Source organism: Phocoena phocoena, chromosome 14 (assembly GCF_963924675.1).
Source record: "Phocoena phocoena chromosome 14, mPhoPho1.1, whole genome shotgun sequence".
Taxonomy (NCBI): domain Eukaryota; kingdom Metazoa; phylum Chordata; class Mammalia; order Artiodactyla; family Phocoenidae; genus Phocoena; species Phocoena phocoena.
Genome location: NC_089232.1, coordinates 85,392,908 through 85,411,989, shown reverse-complemented (window position 1 = coordinate 85,411,989; position 19,082 = coordinate 85,392,908). Strand labels below are relative to the sequence as shown.

Sequence of the window (19,082 nt, the reverse complement as noted above, 5' to 3'; positions counted from 1 at the left end):
CCCATCACACACATGAGCAGACTGAGGCTGAAAGTGGTCAAGTAAGCCAGCACCCTACTAGATAGGGGTGTTCTGTTTGCCCTGGAGAAGCAGACTTCCTTCTGCCCCTATGGTGTTGCCTCCACACCCTGTTGCCTGGTGAAAGATGCTGGGATACTCCTCTCTCTTATTTTGATATCCACCCCCTTTTCACCTGTATGAAATGTAACCTCCCCTTAAAACTCAAGCCTTATCTCCCCTGCGAAGTTCTATTCGGAAGATTCTAGCCCAGGCTGATCTCCAGTTTTCCCGAGTGCCTTGAGCACTGATTTCACACATAATCCTACACTCTGCCTTGTGTTATCAATTAGCTTTTTATTTGGCAAAGGATGTTCCTGAGTTGAATCCGAAGACCCTAAGGTGGGGAACTCTGTCTCACACATCTTTGAGACTTTCCAGGATCCGAGAGCCGTTTTGTGTACGTTCTGGGCGTTGGTTGGTGTTGCTTTGTCTTGTTTTCTTTCCCTTCATGTGTGTACCTTTGTCGTTATGTGTACAGTCTTCTGCTGTACATGTGGAGTTGAACAAGACAAACCCTCTTTTCATGGCCTCACAAACTCGGGGGGAATGTAGGTGTGTCTTGCTCTCCAAATCTTTTCATGCCTCAGTTTAGAGAGTGAGGTTAGGGGTTCAGTAGGGAAGGATACCAAATTCTCTAAATCAATTTAGGTCCTGAGATTTGGATAGCAGATAGTGAGAGTTTGGATAGCCGTGGATTTTATCTGAAATTTTAACTGAATCTTTCTCAGTTCTGAGTTTGGGGGGCCAGGGGGTGCTGGTAGAATAAAGCACATACTTACCCACCACAGGTGCAAAGTAAGTGTTGTAAGGCTTAAATCACGTCGCAGGGGGTATGCTAGGAGCAAGGAGCCATTTCCCTGGATGCAAGAATTCAGTCAATCGACAGGAAATTATTGAGGCCACCGTGGGTCAGAGCCGAGCTAAGAGCTGGACACTCTCTGTTTCCCTCGAGCAGTAAGCAGTGGAAATCGGTGTGTAACATAGCAATAGGAAGATGCCTGTTATCAGGAGAACACAGACCAGGGGTGGATGTGCACAGAGAATGTTGGGGAGGGTGGGGAAGTGAGGATTGTTCCATGGGTGATTGTGAGGTGTCTGTCACATACCGGGCACTGTTGGATGCACTTGACCCACATAAATGAACAAATCTGCCAAAGGGCCTTGCCTCCCTGAAGCTTACATTTTAGACAGTCTTCCAGGACTTCGGAGGCAGTGGTGCTTGAGCTGCTTCTGGAAGGTCAGGTGACACCTGGGCGGTGAGGACAGAAGCCAGTGTGGAAGGACCATTCTACTGGGAGGGCACAGAGAGGCCAGAACTCCACCAACTGGTTTCCCTGGGATATCCCTACAGCAGAGACTGGAGAACACTTTGATCTGATCAGTAACTATTTTAACAAAAGCGTCCTTTGCCGGGTTGCTAAGGTTCTGCCCTCCTGAGCTGGGTGCTTCATTTAGTGGACAGTGTCTTCCTCAGTACCCATCGGAGGGGTGGAGGGAAGGATGCCGACGGGTAGATCACTCGCCGTTTTGAATATTACCATCAATACGGGAAGGGAATCACCCACAGACTCAGATCGGGGACCACTGGCTAAAACTTCTCAGAGGACCCAGACGAGGACTCTAAAACCCCGGGCCCCTCAGTGTTCACTTGGCCACCCCCCAGAGCCCCAGTTTCAGCCAGGAGTGACCCCTGCCTCGGTTCTGGTGGAGGCCACAAGTGTCTGATGGCCTGTGCTTCTCTCATTTCAGACTGCTCTACCATGACCACAGCACGGTGCCGGCCCACCTGGGACCTGGCCCTAGACCCGCTGGTGTCCTGCAAGCTGTGTCTCGGGGAGTACCCAGTGGAGAAGATGACGACCATTGCCCAGTGCCAATGCATCTTCTGTACCCTGGTGGGTCTTGAAGAAAACGCCAGTTTAAAAGAATTTCAGGATGAGCCTTTTTCACTTTTGTTTTTGGAGATACCATGCAGTCCTTTGCCCTCACTTTTACCCAGTTATTGGAGGGATTCTCCTCCAAATCAGTCAGGCTCCCCAAGCAGGTTCGATGGCAGGCGCTCGTGGTGCAAAAGCAATCAGTTAAACAGAATCTTAGGAGCTGGGAACGCAGTTGAGAAACCCTGAGCATGGCGTGTGCGCTCCTTTCTGGAAAGGCAGAGCTTCACCACAGCTCCCTTTAAATTTAGTTGAACAATGACATGCCTGAGATTGCAGGGGTGCTGGCCCGGTGAGTGTGTACGGTAGAATAGTCAGCTCTCCGTGTCAGCCGTCACTGCTTTAGTGCTAAGCTGGAGAGGCTGCATCTTGAAATCACATTTGAATTTCCTGGCCAGCGTCACCGTGGGCCAAATGGCCTGCTCTTAATGCCTGTAGGGGCTTCTGTTCCCATCAGGCCTCCCTCAGACCCAGCATTTTACCTATCAGAAGAGAAAAATGAGGGTGTAGGGTTTGTCTCATTTAATTTTGCTTGGTTTTTCTTCCCATTCAAGAAATACAAAAAAAAAAAAAAAAAGAAGAAGAAAAAAGAAAAGTCCGGAAAAAACAATTTTCCTTTAAACTGTGAAAAACTAAAAAAGTTTCTGAATTTGACTACTGTTATAAATGGACTATAGGGATGGCCTTCCCATGTATGGTTCAGATGTCTGGATTGGGTTCTGTCCCCGACAGCCTCCTCCTGATTTTCAGAGACTTCTTTCTTCCTGCCCCTATTTTACAGACCTTATTCTGTTTGTCTCTGTTTGGGACCTGTGTGCATTCAACAGCATCATCTGCCTTTTACAGATGAGACGGAGCTTTCAGTCGTTTAAGTCCGGGTCTCTGACTTCCCTTTCTGTTAGACACTGGCTTCCTGAGGGCACAGTTCTGCCCCCAAATGCCTGGTTTGCAGCGGGGCCCATGATAGATAATCGGGAGAGGCAGCTGCGTTGAACCGCACAGAGTCAGCCTCAGCCCTGCGCTTAGCAGCCGAGAAATGTGCCTCATTGAAGCCCCAGGAAAGTAACTTCAACCTGGACCACCGGAAGTTGCTTTGGGCTTTTTCTAAGCTGGGGAAGGTTGGGAGGGAGAGAGCCCTGGGGGGAGGTGGGTGGAAAGACAGACGTGCAGCCAATGAACACAGAGAATTGGACTCGTTTTCATTTCTGGAGGATGAGATGGTCCAGCGTGGGGATGGATTAAAGAGTTCTCTTTATGCAAGAATTGCCTCCCTCTTGCCTGAAGGGGAGTTTTCCGCAATCTCAACCAATTGGCTTGATTCCCCTCTGCAGACGTGCCTGTAGGCGAGCTTGCTGCCACTCGTGTCCCCTGCCTGCGTCGTGTGGGGAGGGCCTCATGGGCCCGCGACTTCTTTTCTTCCACTGTGAGGTCGCCCATTCACCCTGGCATGGTTTTACCCAGACTTTCATTTGTTGTCATTGTTGTTTTAGTTTTCTATTTCTAGAGCATAGTAGTGAAAATAAATAGGCAAGTCTAATTCAGATCAAACATTTAATTTAAGTCAGGGACTGTGAATAGAGGAAAATAACATTGTTTTCTCAAAGAGGGGTTTGCTGGGAGCACTGAGAAACAGGTGACAGCTGTGATTGTTTTCTCACAGCCATTTATTAAAAATTAAGATGTTGAGGCAGGCTTACTTGTGTCTGCAGCTCCCTGCACCGTGAAGCACAGGAAACACCTGCGTGTCGCAGACTGGGGGAAGGCGCCCATGTCCCCTAGGGCTTCCGTCACGTGCTGTCCCCTCTGTGTAGGCCTCAGGGCCCCCCAGCCAGCAGAACTGCCACTGTCTTCTTCCTGGGGACAGACCTGGGAAGGTAGGAAAGAGTGAAGAGAGAAAACTGTGCAAAGGTGAAAGGGGGCACTCTTCAAATAAAACACTACTAGAGAATTATGGGCTTTAGGTCTGAGGTAGATTGACCTCAAGGAGGAACGGGCTCGAGGGGAAAGCCTAGTGACTGGGGTCAGGCGTCAGGGCACTGAAACGCAGGCTGTTTCTGACCTCAGCTTCCCTTGTGCGCCTCATCTGTATAATGGAGCTGAACGGAGTTTACCCTAAGGTTCAGGAAGGACGTGTGAAGGAGTTGCCACGTGGAGGCTCAGATCCTCTCCATCTCGCTTCTGAACTGGGACTTAGAACCGCAGGGATTCAAGGGAGCTCTGGGCAGCTTTCCCCAAGCGTGTGTCCTGAGGAACACTTGTCCTCAAAGATGCACTCAGACAATCTGTGTGTTTCAGTGGATTTACTAAACACAGCATGCCGTGTCCCTCTCTGTACCCTTACCCCTGGGACGCTCTGGGTGCTCAAGAGCACAGAGAAAGCCCCGAGGAACCCACACGAGGGACAGCTGTTGATTTAACCTGCATATCCCCAGATTCCTCGAGCACCAGAAGTGTGTGCCTACCACGTACTAACGTGGCGTGACCATGACACATGTTCTGGGGGATTTCCCTTGTTTATAGGGTGCCTGGTGGCTTTAGGGTGAGTTCAAAGGTCATGGAGAGCCTGTGCATGGGGCCGGTGGGGCGTGACACAGGTAGGAGAGGGATGCACTGGTCCAAGGGTCTCAGTGGCTGGAGGGACCCTCCCAGCCCCGTGCACGTTCCAGGTACGATGCTAAGCGCCAGGGGTTTGGAGATGTGACTCCCACCAGGTAGCTCAAATGGTCAAGTTTTGGCTGAGTGTGAAAATGAAACTTAAAGAGATAAACGTAAACTTGAACATTTATGTGCAAAAATTTGAAATCTTCAAGTATGACCAACAGTTTCTGTGCAAAAGTACTGGGAGGAGAGAAAGGGTTGTTGACGTTTATGTCAAAATATGTCCTTAAAATAAGATCCTGCACTGAGAGCCAATCCCATTTCCACTTCGTCAACCTATGTTTCCGGTGGCCTGGGAGATGCCCCATGGACCAGAAGCTAAAATGTATGACATTTTAAGCTAAAATGAAGCCCATCAAGGCCATTGTGGTCTCCCCTATACTTGCAGCATCCTATAACATAGAACGTTTATGGTGTTTCACTGCTGACAAAGCAGGGTCAGTGTGACAGCTCGCAGCACTGCAGGGGATCTTCTTGTTCCGAAGGTTGGGGGGACTTGAGGCTCAAAGACGTGGGGTGCTGTGGTTCCCCTCTCAAAATAACACGCCCCAGGGATCAGGAAGGTGGAAATGTCTGTTTTCCGAGACCCAGAACTTCTGACTCTTTCCCTTAGTTATGTTTTCTCATCCAGAAATCCATCACGTGAGGAGATGGACCTTGACTTGCACACCTTAACATCCCCATCAGCTTTGCACAAAGTGGGTGCTTGGTCACTTCCATTCTTCAGTCCTTGTCAAGCGCCAGCCTGTGCCAGGTGCCCTGGGTACCTGGGGGAGATGAAAGCTTCCAGTCTCTGCTCTCCTGATCCCATGTGTAGGTGAGAGAGAGGTCTGGATTGCTGTCATTGGGATGGAAAGACTTGTAATCGCAGTATAAACAGAGGTATGTGACCACACAGAGAAGGGAACTCACCCGGCAGGCTTCAGGGGGTCATTTGAAGAAAGCGTGATAGATAGAGCCCCATCAGGAAGGGCAGGCAAAGGACGGGGTGTTGTGAGGGGTTCCCACAGTGACATAACTGGCAGGGACTAGAAGGGCATCAGGCCAGAAAGATGTGAATGTGCAGCTGTGCTTGGATGGTGATGTGCAGAGAGCAGGGCAGCTTGGGTCATCCGCCTCCCGCATGAGGCCAGAGATGTGCAAGGAGCAGAAAGCTTTGGGCCTAGAAAATGCACGAATCTTCCAGTGAGACCAGCTTCTCGGCAGGGCATTGTTTGCGTAGACAGCCACAGTTTGGACACTGCAGGAAGGGCGCTTGGCTGTAATTCACAAGTGTTGACTAGTCCTAGGGTCCGCCCCACCGTTAACAATGGGGGGCCCTGGGCAAGTCCCTTTCCCCGTCTTCTCTGGTGCCCTTGTGCAGGGAAGGAAAGTGGGACTCTTTAGTCTCTGAGCTCTCAGACTGCACGGACATTGTCACTTGCCAGCCCCACTGGCACTGCCTTTGTGTAGGCATTAAGAGCTTCCGGTGGCATGAGGATCCTGCCTGTGACCCAGGAAGCCTGCAGAGCTGGGGCTCCCAGTGATGGTAACAAAATGGTAGCAGCTGCAGACGGCACGTCCTCACCCCGTGCTGTCCACAGGTAGAGCGAGGGCATCTCTCTCAGTAACTTGTGGGTAAAGAAGACACGTGTGTTCCCAGGGAACCCTCTGGCCTCCTTGGCTGTGTGACCGTCATTGATCCTGTTCTTGGGGCCGGCGAGCTGGGGCACTGCTCACAGGCTCCGCAGGCGTGGTTTTCATTTTTACGTCTGGATTTAGGGTCCCTCTAAAACTTCCCCTTGTGGGTGAAAGAACAGCTTCTCTGATTGCCGGTGGTCTACCCCGTGCCTTGCGACATGGCCGCACTTCCCATAAGACCCTGCAAGTGGGCAGGATTCTCCATCTCCTAAAAGGGACACCACAGCTCAGAAAGACGGGACCAGCTGCTCTAGAACGTTCACTGGGTGTGCCTTGACTCTGGTGCATTTGCTTTTCGCATTAAAACCTGATGCCTGTGCATTAACCATACAGAAGAAAGTGCTGACTCCTGGTATCAGCTTTGCTGACAAACATAACAAAGAACTGAAGGGCTGCTGGGAGGCATTTGCAGGCCATGTCCTGGGTCACAGGCACTGGGCTTCCTTCTCACGCCCCCAGATCTCAGTACCTTCCTACCCAGGAAGGACACTTGGGGCCCTCTTTCTCTCTCCCGTTTTGTGCCCTTGATTCGGAAGCTCAAAGCCGACCTCCCTGTTCTCTTGCAGGAGGCCCACCCACATCCTGCTGCAGTCAGGGTCCTGGAACCCTGCCCCATTGATGGCAAGACACCCAAATGGGCATTCTCGGTCTCCCCAGCCCCTTCTTATTCATGAGATAAAAGACAAAAGTCTCGGTTTCTCCATTCGATGGAATAATCTTCAGTCGTTTGGAAAATCTAGACAGCTGAACCTAACGAGACTGGGTGAACAGAGTACCCCTCTGTTAGAATTAGCCCTCAGGTACCACCTATTCTGAGCAGTTGCCCATGTACTCCCATTGTCACACCCTCAGACCCTCAAACTCGTCATATCCTTGCATCCCCTTCTCTCACGTGCCTTAAATTCACATGCACACGAAACACATTCTACTTTCAGGAAGAGTTCAACCCAAGGTTTATCTGTTTCTTCTGCATTTCCGGCCTCCTGGACTTTTGGTGCAGAGTAAATGAATATCTGTTGAGTGGATGAAACAGAGGACCCCTTTGTGTCCCTGACTCTGATTTCCATATGTTAACCCTGCCCACCACAGCCGGCTCTGTCTGGCCTTCCCTGGGAGCTCTTGGTGATGAAGGTGTGGTTTGGTGAAACGCTCATACTTGCTTCTCCGCGGCTTAGGAGAAGAGAGACCTTGTCCTACACACACGGCGTCTCCTGCAGCTCGTTTAGAAGCCCGAGGGTGAGGAGAGCGCCCTCCCTGCGGAGGAGAGAATGGTGTCTTCTCCCCAGAAAGGCCCAAGGACAGCCAGGGAGCAGAGCACCGAGGTTACCTGGAGCAGGGCTGACCGTGGGCTGCACCTGGTCTTCAGCAAAGCCGAGGGGTCGGAGCTCAGGGAGCTTTAGTCCAGGAGACAGCAGATCCTGTTGTTTGTCAAGAGCAGAGGACAAAGAGAACACATAGATGAGAGTTGGGTTTTGTTTTCTGGGGGTTTTCTTTTGGTAGAAAGTACGTCTGAATTCTGTTTTCCTCTAAAATTTTTACAAAAGCAACCTTCATACTCTGGACTCCCCTGCTTTGGGTAAAGTCACATTCCTGCAGTCTGGAGCAGCTTCGCTGCCAGAACATTCACCACGGGGGGCCGGCTGGGTGGCCTGCTCAGGTTTCCAGCCCCTGGTGGCATGGCCGGGGGGGGGGGGGGGGGGGCGGGGGGGATGCATGAAGCATCCTTGTCATGCCTGCTGTGACAGGCGGTGGCTCGCGCCTCCCTGAGGACAGCTCTGTGAGGAAGGGCTTGCCCTCCCCGCCTGCGGAGATGCCTGGGATGCCACGTCGTCCAGCTGCTCTTTGGCAGTGACCTGAGGTCCGCGCCGCCCTGGGTCTCCCCCACTCTGCACGGCTGCCGAGTGTCCGTGTCCATGCGGGTGTCGGCTTGTCGTGTGTGTGAGCGCTCAGCTCCCCAGTTGTTGGCATCTGCCTTTCCCTGCGGCGTTGTTAATCCCTTGCATTCTACCGGCACTCACAGGCACAGGGACTGGAGAGATAAACAGTTCTTGCTTTCAAAGAGCCTGCCTTCTAATGGAGAAGGAATGTAAGCAGACCCTCAGTGATGGAGGCTGAGGGGATGCCGGGCAGGACACGTGGTGCGTGTGCGGGCACCATGCCAGAGCACTGCGGACCCTGGGGCACCGACTGTAGAGGCACCCTTTTCTGTCCGCCAGGCTTGTCTCATTCCACACCGTGGAGGACGGGGGCTCAGAGAGGCACGGCTCCGGCTCCAGTCACACATCTGGCAGGCGGGTTCGCTGGCATCCCAACCCAGGGTGGGGATTCCAGGGTCCTTGCTGTTTGAACACTGTTTGTGCGGGTCCCACCACAGTTGTTTGGACCTGCCTGCATGGACTGTTTGTAAACAGTGGATCTTGGTAAGCAGAAGCTACTCAAGCACCTTTGAGCACAGTTTCTGGAGGTTTCTTTCAGCTGTTAGCATCATCAGTAGCCAGCAGGCCTCCAAGGGAGAAAACAGATGAAATTCAGGCTTGCTGCAGACTTTACATCAGGCAGAGGTGTCTGTGTGGCCCCCTTCTCCTTGGCAGAAAAATTCTGGCACAGCGGAGGTACCTTAGCAGATCAGCAGTGCTGCCTCTGCCTTTGGACCGGGTTTCAAAGACTTGGACGACAGAGTGGAAAACGAAAGGCCTGGAACATTCTGCGGCTCTCAACAGCCCCCCTCCCTCCTCCTGCCGTTTGTGTGGTAGACGCTCCTTCGCTGGGATGTCTTGTCCCTCTGGCCAGCTCTCCATCTCTGGGATGCCTTCCTGACCACCCGCGCCCCTGAGGTGGGACCCCACTGGAGCCCCAGCACAGCGCGTCTTAAGGATCTGCACCCGCATCTTTTCCCACAGGGGCCTTGGGGTCTTGATGTCATGGAATGTCCTGGCCTCCAAGCATCAGGGACACATAAAGACACAGTCTAGTTTGACTCAGACTTTGCCACTTTAAAATGCATACAATGCTTTGTACTGAAAGAAAAAAAAAAAACCTCATGAGGTAACAGAAAATAAGTAATAAATGATTGCTTATGAAAGAATTCTTTTTTTTTTTTTTTTTTCTCGGTACGCGGGCCTCTCACTGTTGTGGCCTCTCCCGCTGCGGAGCACAGGCTCCGGACGCGCAGGCTCAGCGGCCATGGCTCACGGGCCCAGCTGCTCCGCGGCATGTGGGATCTTCCCGGACCGGGACATGAACCTGTGTCCCCTGTATCGGCAGGCGGACTCTCAACCACTGCGCCACCAGGGAAGCCCTGAAAGAATTCTTGATTGGGGAGGAAGAAGACACGAGTTTATAAAAACAAAACCCTCACCTCTTTGGAGTCAGGCACGCGTGGGTTTGAGCTCGAGCTCCTACACTTACAGACTCCACCTCTGGGCTCGTTTTTAACCTCCCTGAGCTTTGTTCTCTCCTCCATAAAATGGGAGTGATTAACACCTCCTAAGAGCCTCACGTTTGTTTAGTTGGCTAACACAGGTAGTGATTAACACAGGGTCCTGAGGCATTTGGTTACAGGGAGCTATAACTAATATGATAGTGGGAAATATCAGTACATCAGTGTCTGCCTTTGTCATGTATATTTTGACTGAGGTTTCTCTGGCATTTTTTTGTGCTCATTTCAAGACATCTTTTTGCTATTAGATTGAAAAACATAGCTTGTAAGTCATGGTCTGCTTTATATCTGGAAGAAGCCCGGGCTTGTTTTCGATGGATGCTTGGTCAGACACTTGGATCCTCATCTCTTTTTATATAGTAAACAAATGGATGCTTCCAGAGCACAGTCATTTTGCAAATTGCACAGCGGCCTGCTAATGGCATAGGACGGACGCTCCTGGGTAGTGCTCCGCAGACGTGACGCACTGCTTGTCGATACGTGCAGTCTCTTCAACAGCGTCGTTCAGACTCGGAGACGCCCCCCGGGTGTGTGCTTCACACCAGCTTTCAATGTTGCAATTTGTAAACCTGCTCTCATCGTGTACTTCTCTGTACAGTATTGGGAGAGTTTTCAGCATTTTATCAGCTTACGGCATTCCAGTGTCCTCCAGAGACTCAATTTAGACAAACTTAATTGTAAAAAGTAAAATAATGATCTTGTTGCTAAGATTTTGACTTTCTTTTCACCTATGACTGTAAGACATCTATCACCCAGATAGACACACCGCAGGTAACAGCGGTCCCTCTTACTTAGCTGGTCTGTGTGTTGGGAATTGTGCCGGGTGCTTTTACATAGTTTCTTTCTTACCGTTGCAAAAGCCCAGCAAGATGGGCATCTGTATTCTGTAGTCAAGGGGGCTGTGGCCCAAACTCTTCACATAACCGGTCCGCGGCTCTGCCTGGAAGGACAGGGATTCCAGGTGTCTCTGTAGCTCTGAAGCCTGCGGTGTTTCTCTTCCTCAGCCTCTGCCCCCAGCCCCACACAGGACATTCGCTTTCCAGTCACCTCCCACTGTGAACAGACCTTGCTGTAGGGGTTCAGCACACCACCAAACCCTGGTGCCGTCTTCCTGAAGAGGTGCAGGCCTGATGGAGGCTCGGCATGACCCCCTCCCTCCTCCTCTGCCCCTCCCTCGTTCTGGGAAGCTCCTTTGTTAGTTTTGATGAGTTGACCTCTGAAACCTCTGCCGTCTTAGGCCTCAGAGGCAGTGCCAGGACTCGGCTCATCCTTACTCGGTTCTCTGGAGCTCTCTTCCTCATCACTGCATTGGTGAAACATAGATGATCTGGGGAAAACCTGAGTTCAAGGCCCGCGTGGTCACAGGGAGCTTGGATAGGACAGAGGCATACAGGGCCCTTGGGTCGTAGGCACCTAGGCTGCAACTGACACGTGGAGTCTTAGAGTTCTGTTCAGTGCTCTTGAGAGAGGCTGTAGGAGATGGGTCTTTTCGAGGATTACCTTGATTTCTATTTTTTAAAGAAACTGCCATCTTTAGAGTCTTTAGTGAATGAAATATTCTGGTTTGCTAAAATGGTGAGAATTACTCATTTAGATCAACCGTCATTTATATATTGAGCATACACTCTTGTCCACGTAGTCTTCTAGACTCTTTCTCTTTTTGTTTTTTAACATAAATATATTTACTTATTTATTTATTTATTTTGGCTGTGTTGGGTCTTCGTTGCTGCGCACGGGCTTTCTCTAGTTGCGGCGAGCGGGGGTTACTCTTCATCGCGGTGCGTGGGCTTCTCATTGCGGTGGCTTCTCTTTGTTGCAGAGCACGGGCTCTAGGCACGTGGGCTCAGTAGTTGTGGCGCGTGGGCTCAGTAGTTGTGGCTCGCGGGCTCTAGAGCGCAGGCTCAGTAGTTGTGGTGCACGGGCTTAGTTGCTCCGCGGCATGTGGGATCTTCCCAGACCAGGGATGGAACCCGCGTCCCCTGCATTGACAGGCGGACCCCTAACCACTGAGCCACCAGGGAAGTCCTTGACCTCTTTCCCTTGCACAATATTTTTTCGACTCCACCATGATGTAGGCTGAACCACCCTAAAATGCAGATCCAGAAAATGAGGCTGGTAGAGAGGCAGACTTGTTCAAAGCACAGAACCAGTGGAAAGTGCAGCTGGATCTGATTTTAGACCCATCCGTTCCTGGTAACCATGCATTCTTATAATGAAATGGATTAGACATTTTGCAGGGGGGAGGAAGAGGCTTAGGAAACAGCTTATGTGCTTTACTTTTTTTTTTTTTGAATTTTTGAATTTTATTTTATTTATTTTTTTATACAGCAGGCTCTTATTAGTCATCAATTTTATACACATCAGTGTATACATGTCAATCCCAATCGCCCAATTCATCCCATCACCACACCCCCTGTCGCTTCCCCCCCTTGGCGTCCATGCATTTGTTCTCTACGTCTGTGTCTTGATTTCTGCCCTGCAAACAGGTTCATCTGTACCTTTTTCCTAGGTTCCCCAAATATGCGTGAATATATGATATTTGTTTTTCTCTTTCTGATGTACTTCACTCTGTATGACAGTCTCTAGATCCATCCACGTCTCTACAAATGACCCAATTTTGTTCCTTTTTATGGCTGAGTAATATTCCATTGTATATATGTACCACATCTTCTTTATCCATTCGTCTGTCGATGGGCATTTAGGTTGTTTCCATGTCCTGGCTATTGTAAATAGTGCTGCAATGAACATTGGGGTGCATGTGTCTTTTTTTTTTTTTTTTGCGGTACGCAGGCCTCTCACTGCTGTGGCCTCTCCCGTTGCGGAGCACAGGCTCCAGACGCGCAGGCTCAGCGGCCATGGCTCACGGGCCCAGCCGCTCTGCAGCATGTGTGATCCTCCCGGACCGGGGCACGAACCCGTGTCCCCTGCATCGGCAGGCTGACTCTCAACCACTGTGCCACCAGGGAAGCCCCTGCATGTGTCTTTTTGAATTATATTTTCTTCTGGGTGTATGCCCAGCAGTGGGATTGCTGGGTCATATGGTAGTTCTATTTTTAGTCTTTTAAGAGCCTCCATACTGTTCTCCATAGTGGCTGTATCAGTTTACATTCCCACCAACAGTCTATGTCTTTTCTTGATGAATCGCTATGGCACGTAATAGCGTTATTATAATAGTGTAGTGGTGGTGGAATTATGAGCCCCAGTGTTCCACTGGGCTGTGGCTGAAAGGAGGTTTGGAGATGCTGGTGAGGTATTGTGCCTTGTTGTCCCTTCACTGAAAGGTCTGGTTTCCCATGCTCTTTGAGTTCTGATGTAAGCGCTTCAGTGTTTGTCTCAGTCACAAATGGTAGTGAGCTTGCAACTAGGGAAGGTCATGACCTTTCTTCTACTTGTTGTTTACAAAGGCTTTTTAAGGGAGTACTGGATTTTTACAACTAGCAGACAGTGAAGCCAAGAGTAAACTGGCATTGGGAAAGGCCTCCTCACTTCGGTATGAACTTTGCTTTGTGTCCCTCACTGATTTTTCTGACTTACTTCAGATGTCCAGCCAGACTGCCAAGTAGCGGAAGGTGGTAGCAAGTAATTGCCCAGTAAGTAAGGGGTCCCTGAAGGAGGATGGGCAGCCATACCTGGGTTCTCGGTGTGGGGTGCAGGGGCGACTTAGAGGCAGGCGAGGCTGGGCTGGAATCTGGGCTCTGCCCTTGCTGTCTGGGTTAGCTGGCAGCTCCTTCTTTGGTGACTCAGTGTTCACACCCGAGTGATGACATGGTCACACCTTTCCTGCAAGAATATTCTAAGGAGCACGTGAAACAATGGAATATAGGGGACTGAGCGTGGCGCCTGACGTCTGACGTGTGTCTGAGGGACGCGGCTTCCCTGCTTCCCTCGATGCCTCTGCTCCTGCCCTGGGCGCACTGGCATGGTGTTTGCCGAGGTCGGGCCCAGGGGTCCAGCCCGCATCCCTAGCCCCGGTGCAGAAGAGGTACCCCGCAAATATTTGTTGAGTGAATACAACCCCTAATTTGGTCGTTGCTGTGGCTACGCGGCAAATATACAAAAAAACGCATTGGAACAATGTTTTTGATTTGCCCTTTTTTTTTTTTTTTTTTTTTTTTTTAACGCCTCACTGCTCCTTCAGCCTTAGGGAAGTAAAGATGTTTACAGATATTTCTCTGTTTTGTTTTTTCTTTTTTTCAGTGCCTGAAACAGTACGTGGAACTCTTGATCAAAGAAGGATTAGAAACTGCAATTAGCTGCCCTGATGCTGCCTGCCCCAAACAGGGCCACCTACAGGAGAACGAGGCACGTTCAGCTGGGAAAACTGGGGTGCACAGTGGATCGGGGGTTATGGGTTCTGTCTAGGCTGACCTGGCATTGGAGTCTAGCCCTCAGATTGTTATACTCCTTTTTCTTTTTTCCCTTAGATCGAGTGTATGGTTGCAGCTGAAATCATGCAAAAATACAAAAAGCTACAATTTGAAAGAGGTAGGTGCCCCAGTGCCTTAGCCCGTGACAGAATCCGGGTAACTTCGGGGAGTGCTTTGGGTGATTGTGATTATATATCATTTGGCTACAGCAGAAGTGAAAACATTGATGTAAATTAGACTTCTAAAGTTCGGCTGTCATTTGAATTCTCTGCAGAGCTCACAGTTGGAAGGCCTCTGTTGGGGATCTAGTTAGGAACAGGAAAGATTCGTGAAACACAGCTTGCTTCTAGGGGTTTGGGATTTTGGGGGTAGTTTAAAGAGACCCTCGTGGGGCATTATTCTCCAGCCAGGTTAAGGCCTAACAGTCTGAGAACTAATTCTTTGACCTCCGGAGAATTTAAGAGATACAAAGGCCTGGAAGCAAGTCCCGAGGTCACGCAGGGTGGAATCGTGGCGCTCGCCATCCTGACCGCACGCATGTCCGTCGCCTTCACAGGCTGCGTCGTGCATGCTGGGACCAGTGGGTGCTGAGTCCTTAGTTCACCAAGTCTCCCAACAGCCCGACAAGGTTGTCTGTTAACCTGACACCCACAGAGACTCACTGACGTGCCCTGATTTCCATCTCTGGCGGGTAGTGGGGTGGGGTGCGGACCAGGTCCCCCGCAGTGCCCTGCCCAGCCCTGCTGGCTGGAGCCGGGCCGCTCCAGAGTTCAGACACGCTGAGCGTCCGGGATGGGTCTTTCTCTTTGCTGTCTGAAATACTTCAGGATCATAACATGGTATTCTAAAGAGTCTGTGGATTCTGTTTGGCCTCGTTTTCATGTATATTCTGGACCTTGGGCTCATCTGAAAAGGAGCAGAATAAGACACGGGTAGAAAGAAGATGCTCTGTATGTAAAACTTTGTGAAGATGCTGCATCCCGACTGTAAAATTTTCAGCTCAGCTTGTGAGCACGGAAGTTTGCTCCCCGCTCTTCCTTGACTGGTTCTCAGTCCTTGCCTGGATCAGGCATTTATGAGAGATGAAGCCCTGGGTGGCGTGTTTACAGGAAAACACCATCAGGATGGGAATGGAATGCGGAATAGACTAGAGGAAAGTGTCCAGAGACTCTTAGTTTAGCTGAATGTGGAAACTTTTCTTTTTTTTTTTTTTTTTAAGAACTGCTAAAGATAGCTGCATTTCCTCTTGAGGCTCACTTCTCAAGAAAAAAGAAAAAAAAAAAAAAAAAGGTAATGTGTGGCCAACCTAAAAAAAATCAAACAGGATTTTTGATGGCATTGAAATTTGTTTTCAAGAGTTTATTTAGTCAAATGCCATATATTGTTTGGTTTGGGGCAGTTTATAGCTTAAATATAATGCCATGTGATACAAAAGTCAGTATGTGGAGCAATAAAATTAATTTGGATTTCTGAGACTTTGAGCGTCTTCTGAAAACATTTTCCAGTGGGAATCTTGACAGAAACTGGCAGTTACTTGGGTTACAAGAAAATGAACTTTCTATGACATTGAATTTAAAAACGCAGCTGGGTAAATATTCCTACATAATACTTTTAACTGTGTTATTTCTTCCGAGCTTTAGCTTAGTCCAAGATTTTCTTTTTCCTTTGCATAATAATGAACCCAACTCGACTTAGGTTAAAAAAATATCTCTCAAACCCATCACTTTAAAACATTTTTCTAGCATTACGTTCAAAGCAGCAAAACACACAAAAAGGATTCGAACTTAATAGGACCAGAGACCGGTCTGAATGAGATGTTAAAATGTTAGGGCTAAAAAAAAAAAAAAAAAAAAAAAAAATGTTAGGGCTAGTAAAATACAGCTCTTGATTATAGCTGGTCACTGAGCAAATTCTGAGACAGGATCAGTGAGCAAGTTTCAACATACTCCCTCCCTTTGAAATTCGTTTTCAAATGAGGATGGTGACTGGATTAAAAGTGACAGTTGCCATGATTTTCTGACAACCGTTAGTTACTAAAAAGTCCTATGGTTAAAGTTTCAAACACTGTCTTCCTGTGAACTTTGCACGTCTCATCTTATATCAGAGCCTTGATTTTAATCTGAGTTTCCCCACTCCTCCAGCCAGGTCCTTGGGAAGCAGGAAGCCAGGAGGGAGGCTGTGAGGTGCTTTCTGAGCACCTACTCTCCCAACTGGAAGACCCCCAAGGCTGGGAACAAACAAGCTTCCAGGGAAGGTCCATCACCCTTGCCTGCGTTCCCCACTGGACTACACACGAGCTCCTATTTGGGCACCGACCACACCACGCTGTAGGCATTTGTTTATATATCCAGGGCAGTGAGAATGGACCAGTATGAGTGGGGATGCTGGGCCCTTCACAGTGTGCTTCTCAAAGGACAGTTGTGTTTAAGAAAGAAAAACATCTTTATGTGGCACATATATACAATGGAATATTACTCAGCCATAAAAAGAAACAAAATTGAGTTATTTGTAGTGAGGTGGATGGACCTAGAGTCTGTCATACAGAGTGAAGTAAGTCAGAAAGGGAAAAACAAATACCGTATGCTAACTCATATATATGGAATCTAAAAAAAAAAAAAAATGGTTCTGAAGAACTTAGGGACAGGACAGGAATAAAGACGCAGATGCAGAGAATGGACTTGAGGACACGGGGAGGGGGAAGGGTAAGCTGGGACGAAGTGAGAGAGTGGCATGGACATATATACACTACCAAATGTAAAATGGATTCCTAGTGGGAAGCAGCCGCATAGCACAGGGAGATCAGCTCGTGCTTTGTGACCACCTAGAGGGGTGGAATAGGGAGGGTGGGAGGGAGGGGATATGGGGATATATGTATATGTATGGCTGATTCACTTTGTTATACAGCAGAAACTAACACACCATTGTAAAGCAATTATACTCCAATAAAGATGTTAAAAAAAGAAAGGAAAGAAAAACATCTTTTAAAAGAGTTGGGCTTTTTGATAAGTAGAGCTATTAGGGAACTGCTTCATTAATCTATTATGAATATACCTTTGGGAGATGGGAGTTAAGATGAGTTTCTTCTAGTGTGCCAGAAAATACACTGCTTGCCTTGTGTGAAAATATATACAAATATGTATATATATATATATATATATATATATAAAAGATACAATATTTATAATAGTTATATCGTATGATATAATGTATCCAATGTATAGTATAACATATATATGTAATACATAGATAGATAGACAGACATAGATATGTATGTATATACACATCCTGGAAAGAAAACCTCTGCTGTTGCCCGGTGTGGATTTTCCTGTTGATTGCGTCCCATCTTGTACAACCAGCTGGCAGACTCCAGCAGCGGGGTGATGATGTAGAATTCTAATAGACGTCTGAGAGAGGAGCCCAGGCTGTGCCCACAAGGGCATGTGTGCCGGGCGCACGACAGAAGGGTGTTCTGAGCTAGCAGATCCATGGGGCAGAGTGTTTGCCCTCCACATCTCCCACAGGGAGTCTCTCCCATAGGGATGCGCGGTGCCATAAGGACACAGGTCGCACAGTTGAAGTCGTTACCATGGAAACCCTAACTGGGTCTCCTCTGCTGTGCGCTGCATGATATAATTGGGCCTTTCATGAAAAGCTCCCCCCCGCCCCGCCGGCAGCCACGCGTGCCATCTAAGAGGAATGGACGGAAGATGGCGCTCTGCCGTGAGATGCAGGCAGAGATTCTGCTGGTCCCCTCCTGATGTCACAGGCTCCTCAGAGCAGAAGCGGGGAGCGGTGGGAACTGGAAGGGTCTAAACTGGACAGTGTTGTCCCTTTAGGGGCGACAGCACTAAACACCTTGCCAAGTTGGCAGGGAAACAGACCCTGCTGAGGACGTACCTGCCCGTGTCCAGCTGTTGGAAGGCCGAGCGCGCACATCCCGCAGCACTGCCCTCGGGGGCCGGGCACATAGGGGCCCCGTGATGTAGGTGCGGCAAACCCTGGCTCACCCACCAGCACACCAGTACCGGAGGCAGAGCTCTTAGAGAAATTCCAGATGACGGAGGGGGAGGGCCGCCTGCTAAAAGGCACAGGACCCTGGCGCAGCGGCCTTTGGTGTTTCCCCTGGTGCCCCAGGCCGCCTCTGCATCCCTCCCTCTGCCTTCCTCCTGCCTCCTCAGCCCAGGGGCCTGCAGGCCGCTGCCCCGCACACGTGCGTTTTCCAGAAAAGCACTGCCTCGGATCGGACAGCCAGAAACAGTCTTAGAAAAGCCGCCGCTCTCAGCTCTTCGTGACAAGAGCGAACTTTACTCCTTCGCTCACTATTAAGTGCCTCAGGAAGATTTCACCTTATTATAAAGAAAAACAATTAAAAAGTGTCACATTTTCCTGAATGCAGGTGTTCCTCGGTATTAGCAAGTCTTCTAAAGCTTCTGCCAGACCTACCAATTTGATACTTTTGTGCTGTTGATTAATTCACCTTTTAAAAAAAGTTAGACTAGGTTAGGAGTCGGCCAGCCACGGCCAGTGGGCCAAATTAGTACGGCCCCTGGCTTGGGGTTATAAATCAAGTTTTATTGGAACACTCATTTACGGATCAACACAGATGCCTTTGTGCTACCACAGCAGAGCTGAGTAGTTGGATGGAGACCTCATGGTCCTCAAAGACTGAAATACTTACTGTTAGCCCCCGGATTGGATGGTGAGATGGGTTTTAGTCCAGTTGTACCTGACAGGAGCTCATTCATGGCGGGCTGAATCCACATTTGATTGGGGAGCATGGCAAATACGCAGGTGGCCTGTTGAGGTGAGGCCCAGACGCCTGCAGCTCATGACAGCCCCAGCCTGTTGGAGTTCCCAGTGCCTACAAATCCTGTCTCTGATGTGGGTGAACCCACCCACCCTGGCCGTCACTGGTCACGTGGCCGAGAAGCCTGCAAGCGC

At 49.5% G+C, this 19,082-nt stretch overlaps 1 protein-coding gene across 1 annotated transcript in view; it reads left to right on the top strand.

Moving 5' to 3' along the window:
- Positions 1-1,820: 1,820 nt before the first annotated feature.
- Positions 1,821-19,082, top strand: part of RNF144A (ring finger protein 144A) — a 35,322-nt gene continuing 18,060 nt past the window's right edge. Inside the window, exons 1-3 of the mRNA XM_065891337.1 lie at positions 1,821-1,955; positions 13,972-14,076; positions 14,199-14,259. Coding sequence (XP_065747409.1) covers positions 1,821-1,955; positions 13,972-14,076; positions 14,199-14,259 — 301 coding nt within the window. The remainder of the gene's footprint in view (positions 1,956-13,971; positions 14,077-14,198; positions 14,260-19,082) is intronic.